This window comes from Leptopilina heterotoma, unplaced genomic scaffold (assembly GCF_015476425.1).
Source record: "Leptopilina heterotoma isolate Lh14 unplaced genomic scaffold, ASM1547642v1 Lhet_434, whole genome shotgun sequence".
In the NCBI taxonomy this organism is placed as follows: domain Eukaryota; kingdom Metazoa; phylum Arthropoda; class Insecta; order Hymenoptera; family Figitidae; genus Leptopilina; species Leptopilina heterotoma.
The window spans coordinates 488917-503101 of record NW_025111083.1 but is presented as its reverse complement, the minus strand read 5'-3'; the positions used below and the strand labels follow the sequence as shown (position 1 = coordinate 503101).

The 14185-nt window shown below is 27.7% G+C and overlaps 1 protein-coding gene across 3 annotated transcripts in view; it reads right to left on the bottom strand.

Annotated features, from left to right (window-relative positions):
- Positions 1 to 14185, bottom strand: part of LOC122506796 (cyclin-dependent kinase 5 activator 1) — a 179496-nt gene that overhangs the window by 19541 nt on the left and 145770 nt on the right. For 2 of the 3 annotated variants that reach the window (XM_043619116.1, XM_043619117.1), the window contains exon 3: positions 6261 to 6557. In XM_043619116.1, the coding sequence (XP_043475051.1) occupies positions 6261 to 6557 (297 nt within the window). Of the gene's footprint in view, positions 1 to 4922; positions 5171 to 6260; positions 6558 to 14185 lie in introns of those variants that run through there. The other variant, XM_043619118.1, reaches the window with a different exon arrangement.

Genomic DNA, 14185 nt, shown 5'->3' with positions numbered 1-14185 from the left:
TTTCTTTAAATTGTATATTACGCAGATAGTAAATAAAATTTTTTTCTTTTTTAATATATATTTTATAATAATATACTAATATAATTATAAAATGATCGTTTAAACACTTATAAATAACTTTAAAACATCATTTCAATAGGAGCTTTTTTAATTGTTTTAAATGATATTTTTAAAAAACTTGAAATAAATATTTTTAAGGTTAAATAGATAACAATTTAATATCTAATATGATTTTCAAGTTATTTTAAGAGAAACGAGAAAATAGTTTTAAAACTAATTTGAAAAACTTATAAATATTAATTAAAGTTCAATTTTTGAGGTTACGTTGTGCACCGGTAGAGCTTTTAATCGTTTTAATGATTTTAATTAACGTATTTACAGTTTTTTGACAGAAAAGTAAGACAAAAATGTATAAAAATGATAAACAGAATCTTCTTTACTTACTAAATAAAATATTTATGAAAAATATTTGATTTTTTTAAGTGCACAAAATAGCCCCATGGAATCCTGGTTTTTCAGTTTTTTCCACTTTTCTCTTAAAATAATGAATAAAAAGTTAGCGCATTACGTATGTATCATCACAACACAATTGAAAACAAATATCTAACACAGTTTATGAGACACATTAAAACTCTAGAAGATCTGGTATAATTTTTCCGAACTTTCAAAATTTTTTAAACAAATTTTCCGTTTTTAGGAATTTTTTTCTCTTAATTGCCAAAGAATTAAATAATAACATTTAGTGCTCTCTATTGTCATGTAATCAAACTTTCATTTTACAAAATAGCAGATTAAAATAATTCATTTTAATAATTTTTTTCATTAAAAAACTCGCGTGCACAAAATAGCCCCCGGATGCACAAAATAGCCCCAGTTGACGGTACTTGAGTTTATTCTTATTATTAATAAATACCCGACCCTTTTATTATAACATTACTGTACGCGTTTGATTGCTATCCCAAATATCTTATTACATTATTTTTAAACATTTTTAAAGTTTAATAAGAAATTACCGTTCAATAAACAAATTAGATGATTAGTTTATAAGATATTTATTTACAATTTTTAAAATATTTTTTCAAATATTCAACTAAATATTTTGCAGTAAAAAATTTCATTTTTAAGAATAAAAATGGACAGCAAAAAGAGAAATTCTATGGGCAGTAAAGTCGTACTGGACGCACTTTACAAGGACCTACTTAATTATATGGGCAGTAAAGTGGTACTAGACGCACTTTACAATCACCTATTTAATTATAGGGCCAAGTGCAGTTTACAAATTTTTGAACTCGAAACTTTCTAATTTTATGATTTTAGAAAATTTTGCTAAAACTCTTGGTATACGTTTTAGTTTTCTTCGAGACACCTCAAAAAAAGCTTCTCAAAATAATCTCTTGTGTATTTCGTGTTTCATTTTCAAAAATGTTAAAAAAGATAAATGTGAATGGTTGTGAATATGACATTGTTGATGCCGGTGGTGAAGGTGATTTCTTACTTTTGGCTTAAATATGGATCATTGGTTCACAAGTTATCTGTAAAAAATATAACTTAAAAAAATAAAATTAATAAAAATTTATAAAATTTTTTAATAATAATAATTTTTAATAATAAAATAATAAATTTTTTTAATAAATAAAATAAATTTTTTAATAATAAAGAAAAATTATTTCTTATAAAAATAATTATTATTTTGTTAAATATTTTTAAACAGGTTTCTTAATTGTTATTATTAATAAATAACGAATAATAATATTTTTAATATTAAATTATTACAATAATAAAAACGTAAGTGCGAAATTAAAAAACTGCCAAAATGGCCAGGCCCATATATGATCTAGTAATGTATGATAAAATATTGGTCATTTAATGTGCCAACATTGTCCATGAAAACGCCTCATTACACTTTCAGTAAGTGACGCTGGTGTGCTAGATGTGCCAATACTGGGCCAGTGTTGGGCCATGTTTATTTTCGAATCTACATTAGACTCATCATCTGTGTCTTCATTGCCAACTTCAATAATCATCCTCTTAATATTATGGTCAATTTGAGGTTCCAATTCTCTATATTTCTCATCTTCTTTTTGTGCGTGCTCACAAAATTTTGCTCACAGAGATGGAGTAACCTCGTTCATCGCTTTTAAACACAAATTTTGCACATTCTGAAGTTTGAAGGTTTTATTATGTTTAGCGACATAATTTTTGACGAAAGCCCATATTAATTAAATGGGATTAAACTCACATTGAGCCACGGGCAACCAAATGATTTTAACATCTTCTCCTCGAATTGCTATTTTTTCTAATAAATATTTTTTCGGATAGTAATATGGTTTGCAAATATCCAAAAGATCTGGTTTGAGCAATACATTGAACGATTCTAAATGCTCAGTTAAAGGAACCCCACGATTAATTGCCCAATCAATTATAGCTTGTTTTTTCCACTTCGTTGTCGGATTTCTGTATACGGGATCAAGCATTGTGTGATAAGCTGCTTGGTCAATAACTATCACAGATTTGTTTGGAATGATTTCAAGAATTTTTTTAAACCATTCAGTATAATGTTCACTGTTCACTTCATTATGATAATCTTGGGTGTTTTTTTCCAATAAAACAATCCATCGACGTGAAGTACTTTCACTAAAGTTAGGGATGTCTTCAACGTCTTCTGGGAAATTGTTTTGCAATGTAAAAATTGTGTATTTTTCTTCTTATTACACCTTGCAGAAACTCATAACAATCAATCTTAGGCCTTCCAGATTTTTTTTTTACAGCATTCAATTCTTCATTAATCCACTCGTTATAAACGCGTTTGACAGTTCGTTCACTCACTTTTAAACATTTTGAAGTTCTTTCAACAACCTCATTCATGTCAGCTGCTTGACCTGCATCTTTTCCAGCTTGAAAATATTATCTGGTATTAACAATTATGCTCCTTTCCGAATAAGTGTAATAGTTTTTGCCTTCATGGTAGGAATCAGGACTGCTGAAATTTCTGCTTTGGTAAGAATCAGGACTGCTAACATTTTTCAGACTGACATTATTTAAGAAATCAGTTGTAATATGGGATGTATTTCCGCATTCTGTAGTATCAGATAATAAATCACTATCAAAAACATAATTTTCGGCAACCGTTATAATGTTCTCTTTATTATTAATATTTTCGCTATTCCTTAATAATTTAAAATGTCCACCAAGTTCCGGACAAGTAAAAAGAATGTGTACATTTGGAAAAGTTCTGTCAATATCAAAAGGAATAATAAAATATTGTCCATTTTCCAGCAAGCGTACAACAAAAATATTTATCTTAAAGGTTTTCGAAATTGCTTTACATTCGATAAGAGAACCGTATACGCCACTTTGATTAATTGAATCTGTATAATTTGCACGAGAATTACATCCTAAGATAAGCGTGACGTTTGCACTATACACTGAAAGAATTTTAGGCAGGCTGCTAGGTTTTCATGTCCGAAATTAGTGCCCCTTGCGCATGGCTCGCAGCTCACCTCAAAAAAGCCAGCATCTACTCCCGAAAGGTGAGCAGCTGCCCCTAAGGAGTTGCTGCTTACCTTTCGGGAGTAGATTCTCGCCTTTTTGAGGTTAACTGCGAGCTTGAGGCAGCGAGCTCTAGCGGCACTCATGTAAAACCTGCAGCCTGCCCAAAATTCTTTCAGTGTAGTTATTCCAATTTTTCACAACATGAGAAACTGACAATTGCCTAACTTTACTGTAAGATCTTATATTTAATTCGAGAGCAATAGTTTTAAATAAACAATCACCTTCACCACCGGCATCAACAATGTCATATTCACAACCATTCACATTTATCTTTTTTAACATTTTTGAAAATGAAACACGAAATACACAAGAGATTATTTTGAGAAGCATTTTTTGAGGTGTCTCGAAGAAAACTGAAACGTATACCAAGAATTTTAGCAAAATTTTCTAAAATCATAAAATAAGAAAGTTTCGAGTTCAAAAATTTGTAAACTGCACTTGGCCCTATAATTAAATAGGTGATTGTAAAGTGCGTCTAGTACAACTTTACTGCCCATAGAATTAAATAGGTCCTTGTAAAGTGCGTCCAGTACGACTTTACTGCCCATAGAATTTCTCTTTTTGTTGTCCATTTTTATTCCTAAAAATGAAATTTTTGACTGCAAAATATTTAGTTGAATATTTTAAAAAATATTTTAAAAATTGTAAATAAATATCTTATAAACTAATCATCTAATTTGTTTATTGAACGGTAATTGAACGGTAATTTCTTATTAAACTTTAAAAATGTTTAAAAATAATTATATAAACTTACATAAATTGTTAATGTTAATGGAAGTTCTTTCACAATAAATTTTGCAGTTTAACAATAAATGTAAATGCATTTCTTAAATAAATAAATAATTGCAGAATATTTGTATTTATTTATTTTTAATTTTGTTTAAACAAATTTGTTAAGCCAACAGTATATATATATTCAAGCCAAAATTAAGCAGAGACGTGTAGTTGACCCTGTATCTCCAGCCTGCATCGGTTGGCCTTCCATATTTATACTTATTTTTCTCTTTTAATTTGTACATAAATTGATTTGTTTCCTTTGCATATTAATCATGTAATTAAACGGATTATTACATTATGATAAGCATTAATAAATTTTCTTAGATTATATTAAAAAATGTCAAGGTTATTACCAAGTGGTCTACGATAAATAACAGAAAAAAGAAGCGGTTTGTCTTCATGATGCTGAATTTATTTAATTATAAACTCAGGTTCATTATCAAATTTATTAGAAGATGAAAATAGAACTCTAAAATTTAAATCACTTCTCATATATGCTGCAACTCCACCACCACTTTTGCCAACTCTATTTCGACGAACTAACTTATAACTATAAATATTTAAAATACTGTCAGTAAATTCCTCAGTCAGCCACGTTTTACTTAAGGCCACAACATGATATTCAGTTTGTAATAAATAAGCACTTAAAAGATTAAAATTTGACTTTAACTTAGTAATCTTTGGGAATTACGCAAAAATCTTATAAGTTGCCGCAGTGTTGCGTATTTACATTTTTTGACACTTTATTTCGCATTTTCTTCAGAGTAATTTGGATATTATCGGTCGTACGCGACAACATTAGTCATGAACCTCCTGTAGACGTTAGGAATCCCAGAAAAATCTTAGAAATTAATAAGAAAATCGGTTAGAATCTTATTGAGGCAAAGGTCATCAAATTTATCTGATTTACAAATTTCTTAAGTAAAAAGCCCCGCTTGGATAATATATTTTTCTACTTTCAATGTAAACTTAGAAACTGGGGGTCAATTACGTAAATTTATTTATTTATTTATTTAATAACATAACGGGACATGCCCTTTCGTACATTATACGTACTCCCTAATTCTAAGAGTTACATTTGTAACATATAAAAACAGATACATTATGAAGGTTGGCGCTTCAAAAGTTTAAGTTCGGTATAGATGTAAATACCGATGTAGTATAATAATGAAAATAAAGTAATATAATTAGATAATATAATTAGATATTGATAATAAACAATTAAACAATTAATTAATTAATTAATTAATTAAATTAATTAATTTAATTAATTTAATTCTTAAACAATTTTATTAATTTATAATTAGATATTTTTGTTTCTCCACTGAGTCCATTAGAAAATTAGTTATTTTAGTGAATCTTACAGTTTAATAGAAGAATATCAAAATAATATTAATAAATGATAAATTTGTATCTCTATCCGAATTAATCTTAAGCAATTAGTAAAAATTACTAATAATATTACTATTAATATTAAATAATATTAATAAATGATAAATTTGTATCTCTATCCGAATTAATTTTAAACAATTATTAAAAATTACATAAAAAATGCATTTGATTTAGTTTGACTTTCACCGCATTTCAATTTTTGTACTAGACGCTTGTTTTTCAGTGCCAGTTCGTAATGTAAATAAATAAAAAAGAATTACTTTGCATTTATATTTACACTTTTTCATATTATATGTCTAACCAAGATCTTGTAAACAAAAACTCTTTCTGTGTTTTGACGTTTCGACACAAACTGTCAGTGAAAACACGTGTCTAGTAAATAAATTGAAATACTGAAAGTCCATGTCAAATCAAATCAATTTACGTAATCGATCCCCTGATGAAGATAAAAATTATCAAAATTTTGAAAGTTTTTATCTCATTGACATAAACTTTGTATTACACCATAATTACTTAAACATAATATAAATTTTCCTCACCTTCAGTTCAGTGAAAATTTCCGTGAAAAATCCAGGCTCACTATTAATGCGAAGCATCTTTGAGCTAAGACGGTTGACGATCAAGAGGCACCGGTCCCAGAACTTATCTTTGCTGTCTTCGACGAGGAATGGTTTAAGGGGATAACTTATTTCGTTACCCATGTAACTGTAGCTCAAATAGAGACACGTCAAAACAGTAGCCTGTAGCTCCTTTTCTGAAGCTTCATCTCCATCAACTAGTTCTCTTACCAACATATACACGAACACAACGTTGGCAGGATTTATGAAGGCAACGTCCTGAAAAGTAAAAAATAGCTGATTACATTTTTTTCTCTTTATCTGTTTTATATAAAGATATCTTTTTTTATTTTAAAACTAAAAATTATTACATATGGGTAGGTCTATTCAAAAAAGATTAAAGTTGTCCCTTAGTTCTTCGATTTCTATAAAACTTTGAGAAATTGTCAAAGAACAATGAAAAGTGCAAATGAAAAGTGTGAAAACGATTGTATAATTATTAATTTTAATACGATTATTTAAATAACTTTAATCATTGATTAAATCAATTCTTATAAACAATTATTTTAAACAGATGAGTTTTAACTGAAGTAAATAATGATAACATTATTTGATTTGTCATATAAATTTAAGAAAATTTATTAATTTTTTGTTAATACAAAACATTTATAATAATAATTTTTTAATAATAATAATAATAATTTAAAACAATAACCAAAGCAACCGCAGCACAACTAACACGCTTATCCTATCGTTAGTAGGTATGTGATATCATTTTTACTTCGTCAAAAATATTTCACAAAATTGTTCAAAGCGTATATTCTCATTCTGTTAATTATATATTTTATATTATGACTAATGAAATGTAAAATTAGTAAATTAATACGTATTTAGAGCTAAGAAATGTAAATGTGACATTTGTGATTTTAGAGAAACTATGAGAATGGTAAACTGTCAAACATTTCTAATATAGCTAACCAGTTTCATTCATTTTCTTTAGATCAAAGACACTGTTTGCCTACTGCATTGGAAATCATTCACTAAATTAGATGCATAGATTCTTTATATTATTTATTTTCGAAATTAGCTGTTCCCCACCGTAAACATTTTTTTCCGTGTAGTTTGTAGGTAAGATTTTTAATTAAAATATGTATTTAATCTTGGTGCAAAAATAATTCCAAAGAAGACTAATTTTATACACAAATCAGATAACAAAACAAGTAGTAAGTCTTCTGTTTAAACTTCACCCAGATAGCAGGTAATGCGGTAAGCTTACAAAACTTTCACTGCAAGCTTTTCGCATAAGTGTGTTGCAACATTACATAGAAAGATTGATGGAAGCTTGTCAGTTTGCTACAACATTGAACAATAACCCAAGTAGAAATGTCCGGAGTTAGGACGGAGTTAAACACCGGCATGGTACTGATTCAGTACTGACCGTCGGTACTGAATTTCGGAACCCGATCAGTACTGGGAGTATACTGACTCCAAAACCGAATCAGTACTATGTCGGAGTTAAAAAAGTATTAAAATCCAATATGGCGGATAAAAATTTTTGAAAATCGATAAAATTGCATAAAATTACTCACTCGGGGGTTTTTGGGGTCGCTGATTACGAATATGAAGTTCAATTTTTAAAATTCAAAATGGCGGATCCAATATGTCGGATGAAATTTTTTTAAAATCGATAAAATTGCATGAAATTACTCACTCGAGGGTTTTCGGGGTCGCTGATTACGAATATGAAGTTTAATTTTAAAAATTCAAAATGGCAGATCTAATATGGCGGATAAAAATTTTTGAAAATCGATAAAATTGTATGAAATTACTCACTCGGAGGTTTTTGGGGTCGCTGATTACGAATATGAGGTTCAATTTTTAAAATTCAAAATGGCGGATCTAATATGGCGGAAAAAATTTTTTTAAAATAGATAAAATTGCATGAAATTACTCACTCGGGGTTTTCGGGGTCGCTGATTACAAATTTTAAAAGTGCAATTTTAAAAATTGAATACTACAAATTCATAAATTTCGAGTTGTTTTGTAGATTTTATTTTGTTTGTTACTATCACGTTTTTCTGGAGTTGCCCAACTCTCACTCCGTGGAGTACGACAAAGTTTCTTAACTTTGTCTTCATTTTTAAAAAATTTTTTGAACAATTTTTTAATATTTTTTTGTATTTTTTAATTTTTTAATTTTGTTGTAGGGTGTTGTGGGGTGATGTGCAACGTTTTTTTCGTTGGACGAAAAGCATGTCAAATATTTAAATTTTTAAATATTTTAAAATTGAATGACTTAGAGGCATTATAATAGAATATTTCTGTATTATTAGATTTTAAGAATTTTAAATTTTTCCTACAAACTTTTCGCTTTTTCAAAAACGTCTGTTTTTGCATTTTCCAAAAAAAATGGGGTGATGTGCAACACCAGTAAAATTTACGTATGTAATGCATAAATATCGATAAAAATCTCTTTAATTAATTATTTTAGGCTTTTTTAATGTAAACTAATCGAAATCTGCCAAAAAAAATTTACTAAGGTATAGTTGACCTCTAAAACGTGGAGATTTCACCAAAGAAAAAAAATTTTTTTTTGTTTAATTTTTTATTTATTTATAACTGAATAAGGAATATAATTAAAGGAAAAAAACTAATCATTTTTTATTCAGAATGTGAATCGCAGTTATAGCACGTAAAAAGTAGTTACGTCCACCCCAAAAAAAGTGTTGCACATCACCACAAATATGATATTTTGCGAAAAATGATTTGTACGCAATATAATGCAATGGAAACACAAAATATAAAAAGATATTTAAAAACACTTAAAAAAGCAACAATAAGCACATTCTTATCTATAAAATAAATTAAAACCCTTCACGAAACGACTAGAAATGTAAAGCGCGAGGAATATTTCCTTTCCGAGAAATTTAAGTGAACTTACGTACAGCGAACCTGGCTGCGAGCTGTCTCGTGAGTTTTATATCAAAAACAAGCTACTGAGGATACAAAAAATGGCAATACTTGGCTCTGTTCAATATCGAACTATAGATGAGAAATCGGCGGTGTTGCACATCCCCCCATGTTTCACATCACCCCACATCACTCTACTTTTTCATTTTTAAATTATTTTGTGTTTTTAACTGTTTTTATATTTTATTTAAAATTTTTTTATAACATTAAAATTAGTCGAACTCCACGTGGTGAGAGTAATCATCGACCCCGAAAACCCCCAAGTAAGTAATTCCATGCAATTTTATATATTTTAAAAAAATTTTATCCGCCATACTGGATCCGCCATTTTGAATTTTTAAAATTAACTTCATATTCGTAATCAGCGACCCTAAAAACCCCCAAGTGAGTAATTGAATGCATTTTTATCGATTTTCAAAAATTTTTATCTGCTATATTGAAACCGCCATTTTGAATTTTTTAAATTAAACTTCATATTCGTAATCAGCGACCCCGAAAACCCCCGAGTGAATAATTCCATGCAATTTTATCGATTTAAAAAAAATTTTATCCAACATATTGGATCCGAAATTTTGAATTTTAAAAATTGAACTTCACATTCGTAATCAGCGACCCCAAAAACCCCCGAGTAAGTAATTTCATGCAATTTTATCGATTTTCAAAAATTTTTATCCGCCATATTGGATCCGGCATTTTGAATTTTTAAAATTAAAATTCATATTCGTAATCAACGACCCCGAAAACCCCCGAGAAGTAATTTTCAGATGATTTAAATTAAGTTTTGAATATTGATGATGCATTTGCTATTTATCAAGTATTTTGCTCTGATTTTTCTGCCATTTTGGATCCGCCATCTTGAATTTTCAAGTTGTCAAGTACACAGTTCGAAAGTACAACTATTTTATCCACCTATAGCATACATGAGACTCGCTCAAAAAAATCTTATTGATGTGAAAAGCGTGTTTCCAAAAAAAACCTTACTATTTTTTCGGTATTTTCTCCATTTTTGGCGCCATATTGGTTTCCCTGATGGTCGAAATGCTTTTTTGACCCCAGATTCTGAAAGGGCGGACCTCAATACCCCTTAGTCCTGAAGGGTTTTTAAAAGTCTAATCATTTAGGATAAAAATTCTTACCTTGAACTTCAGTCAAAAATTTTGGACATTTTGGGCGTTAATGGGGTAATTCAAAATACGCAAAATAAGTAAAATCGATAAAGATGAGGTGACTGACCCACCAGAAATTAAAAATAGAACAAGAGAAATATCAAGGTGATTCAAAGCAGATGTGTTTCTTTTCATTGAGAAAGTGAATATAATAGTTACTGAGATTTTGTGTATCATCTTTTTTGTTAACAGAGTTATTTTGCAAATTAATGTGGATCATTTCAGATATTAAACGCTTGTTATAATTAGTCTCTTTGTCAAGTATTAAAAAATTATTCTAGTCAAAATTGTGATTAAACTTGTCAGTGTGATCAGCAATTACATTAGTTCTAGAATTTTTATGTTCTTTAATACGTACACCCACCATTCTTTTTGACTGACCAACATAAGAAGGAGAACAATTACCACAATTAATTTTATAACCTGTGTTAATATTTTCCGATTTTTTATTTTTGTCTTTGCCTTTTTTGACGAGGTTATGACTCATATTTTTATTATCAGTAGGAATTGTTAGAATATTATAATTTTTTAGAAACTCTGAAGTGTTCTTATACAAGTTTGGAACATAAGGCAAAAAGACTTTGGGAAACATTTTGTATATTATATTGTTACTAGCTGTCGTACCCGTCTTCGACGGGTTTTAGTTTCTACCAATACATTTAACAAAGTTTCTACCAATCTGGAAAATAAGAAAAAAGCCGAAAATTTAATTTGACCGGAAAATTAATAATTAGTTACCAATAGCTATTTCGGTAGTATAATATTAATATTTGAATAGTCTCCACCTTTTAGCAAAAAATAAAAAATTATCAAAAATTCGAAAAACCCCATTTCTTAAAATTTAACATTTTTTTCTTCTCTTTTATATCATTAAGCTTCATTATTTTTGTGCTCTTCAAAAATAATTTACTTATTTAAAAGTCTTCAATGTTTGGTAAAAAATCTAAAATTATGGAAAATTAGCAAAAATTCAAAAAACCGAATTTCTTAAAATTAAACATTTTTTCTTCTTTTTTTATGGCATTTAGCTTCATTATTTTTGTGCTCTTCAAAAATAATTTACTTATTAAAAATTCTCCACCCTTTGGTAAAAAAAATCTAAAATTATGGAAAATTAGCAAAAATTTAAAAAACTGAATTTCTTAAAATTCAACATTTTTCCTTCTTTTTTATGGCATTTAGCTTTATTATTTTTGAGCTCATTAAAAATACTTTACTTAATTTGTTATCTCCACCCTTTCGTAAAAAATCTAAAATTATGATAAATTAGCAAAAATTCAAAAAAATGAATTTCTTAAAATTCAACATTTCTCCTTCTTTTTTATTGCATTTAGCTTCATTATTTTTGTGCTCTTCAAAAATATTTTACTTATTTAATAGTCTCCAACCTTTGGTAAAAAATATAAATTATGGAAAATTTGCAAAAATTCAAAAAACCGAATTTCTTAAAATTCAATATTTTTCCTTCTTTTTTATGGCATTTAGCTTTATTATTTTTGTGCTCTTCAAAAATATTTTACTTATTTAATAGTCTTCATTCTTTGGCAAAAAATCTAAAATTATGGAAAATTATCATAACATATTTATTATAAAACATCTCCATTTTTAAAGTCTCTGAACTTCTTTCAATTAAAGAATACTGAATGAATTGGATAAATAATTATGAATTGCATTATTTTGACGTCAAAATATTAATCAGAGACCTTAAAAATACTACTGAATTAAACTTGATAGTAATTAATAACAATTATAATTTTTTCGTTTTTTTGATATCGAACATATTTTTATACTTACATCTTAGTCATATCATTTTTTGTGCAAAATTATGCGAAAATGTGACTAAATAACATGTAATACTTAATTATAGATAGTTTAAAAGCAGTCCATTAAAAAATATAAAATTTGGAAATTTGCAATTTTTTGAATTTTTCGAAATCATTTTTATACTTACGTCTTAGTTATAGGACAGTACTTTTTTAAAAATTATGCTAAAATTTGACTAAATGACATGTAATACTCAATTATAGAGAGTTTAAAAGCAATTTATTAAAAAATATAAAATTTGAAAAATTTCGATTTTTTGAATTTTTAAAAAAAAATTTTATACTTACATCTTAGTTATAGGACATTATTTTTGGCAAAACTATTCTTAAATGTGACTAAATAACATGTTATACTCAATTATAGAAAGTTTGAAAGCATTTTTTAAAAAAATGTAAAATTTGAAAATTTTTGATTTTTGAATTTTTCGAAAAAATTCAATATCTCCCGTTCTAATTAATATTTTTCAAATCTGTAAATTTATAAACCTTCCTTGGCCCGAGGTCTAACATTCTGACAAATTTGGTTTCAAATGGTTCAGCCGTTTTTAAGTGATGCGCGAACAAAGATTCTGTGACATACATACATACATACATACATACATACACGAAATTTTTTATTGGTATATTTGGAATCCTTGATGCCTAAAACGAATAATTATGTGCGAAATTTAAAGTTCTGAGCAATGTACAGACAAAAGTCTGATTTTATATATATAGATTACTGATTTTTTTATTAGAATTAGAACTTATAAAACAGATACGCTTAGTGATGTATTTATCAATAAAATCGTAGGGGTAATTATTCTTGATTAAAATTTCTTTTACAAACCCGATGTTTTTGGAGTGAAATTTCTTATCAAAAATTTTTATCGCTCTATCGGTTAAATTGTATACTATAGCGATCTTTTGAGAGAAAGGATGTTTTAAAAAATAATTAATAGTACGTCCAGAAAAAGTAGGTTTTCTATACCAGTCAGTAGTAATAGTACCTTTATCATTAATAATATGAACATCTAAAAAATTAATACAATTATTGTTTTCAATTTCAAAGGTAAATTTTAGTCTTTCGTCATAATTATTAAAAATATTTATCATGTCGTCAATTTTTGTCTTCGGTATGCACGTGATTATGTCATCAACATATCTATAAAAAAATAATGGCTTAAAAGAAAGTTTTCACATACAGGATGTCTCAAGGTCATCCATAACAATGTCCGAGAACAATCCTGAAATAGATGAGCCCATGGGAGTCCCGTATATTTGTTGATAATATTTATCATTAAATTTAAAAAAAGTATTATCAAAAAGAAATTGACATGAATCAAGTAGATCATCCAAAGTAATATTTGGTATGGGAAATTATAGAAAAACGTTTGATGAGAGAATCACGTACATGTATTGAACTGATGTTACTAAACAAAGAAGATACATCCAAACTAATTAAGATATGATCATCTGGAATGGTAAAACGTTTAATCTTATTAATGAAGTCATCACTGTTGCGTATATATGAATTTGATTTAGGTATAGAATTATTTAATAAAATGAACAACTGTTTAGATAAAAAATATGTTGGTGAATCAATAGTAGAGACGACTGGTCTTGATGGATTATTAACTTTATGAATTTTTGGTAGACCATAAATTTTAGAGATATTTGTGTTGGTTTGTGTAAGTTCTATATCTCTAAATTTTCTATAAAGAAAACCATTATTATTTAAATTCTTCAAAATTTTGTAAGTTTTGTTTTTTAAAGCAGGAAGTGGGTCACGTTTTATAATTTTATATATTTTTTTTATCTGAAAGAAGTGTTTCGAGTTTTTTAGTGTACTCAGTTTTATTTAATGCCACCGTGACATTTCTCTTGACGTACTATTAATTATTTTTTAAAACATCCTTTCTCTCAAAAGATCGCTAAAGTATACACTTTACCCGATAGAGCGATAAAA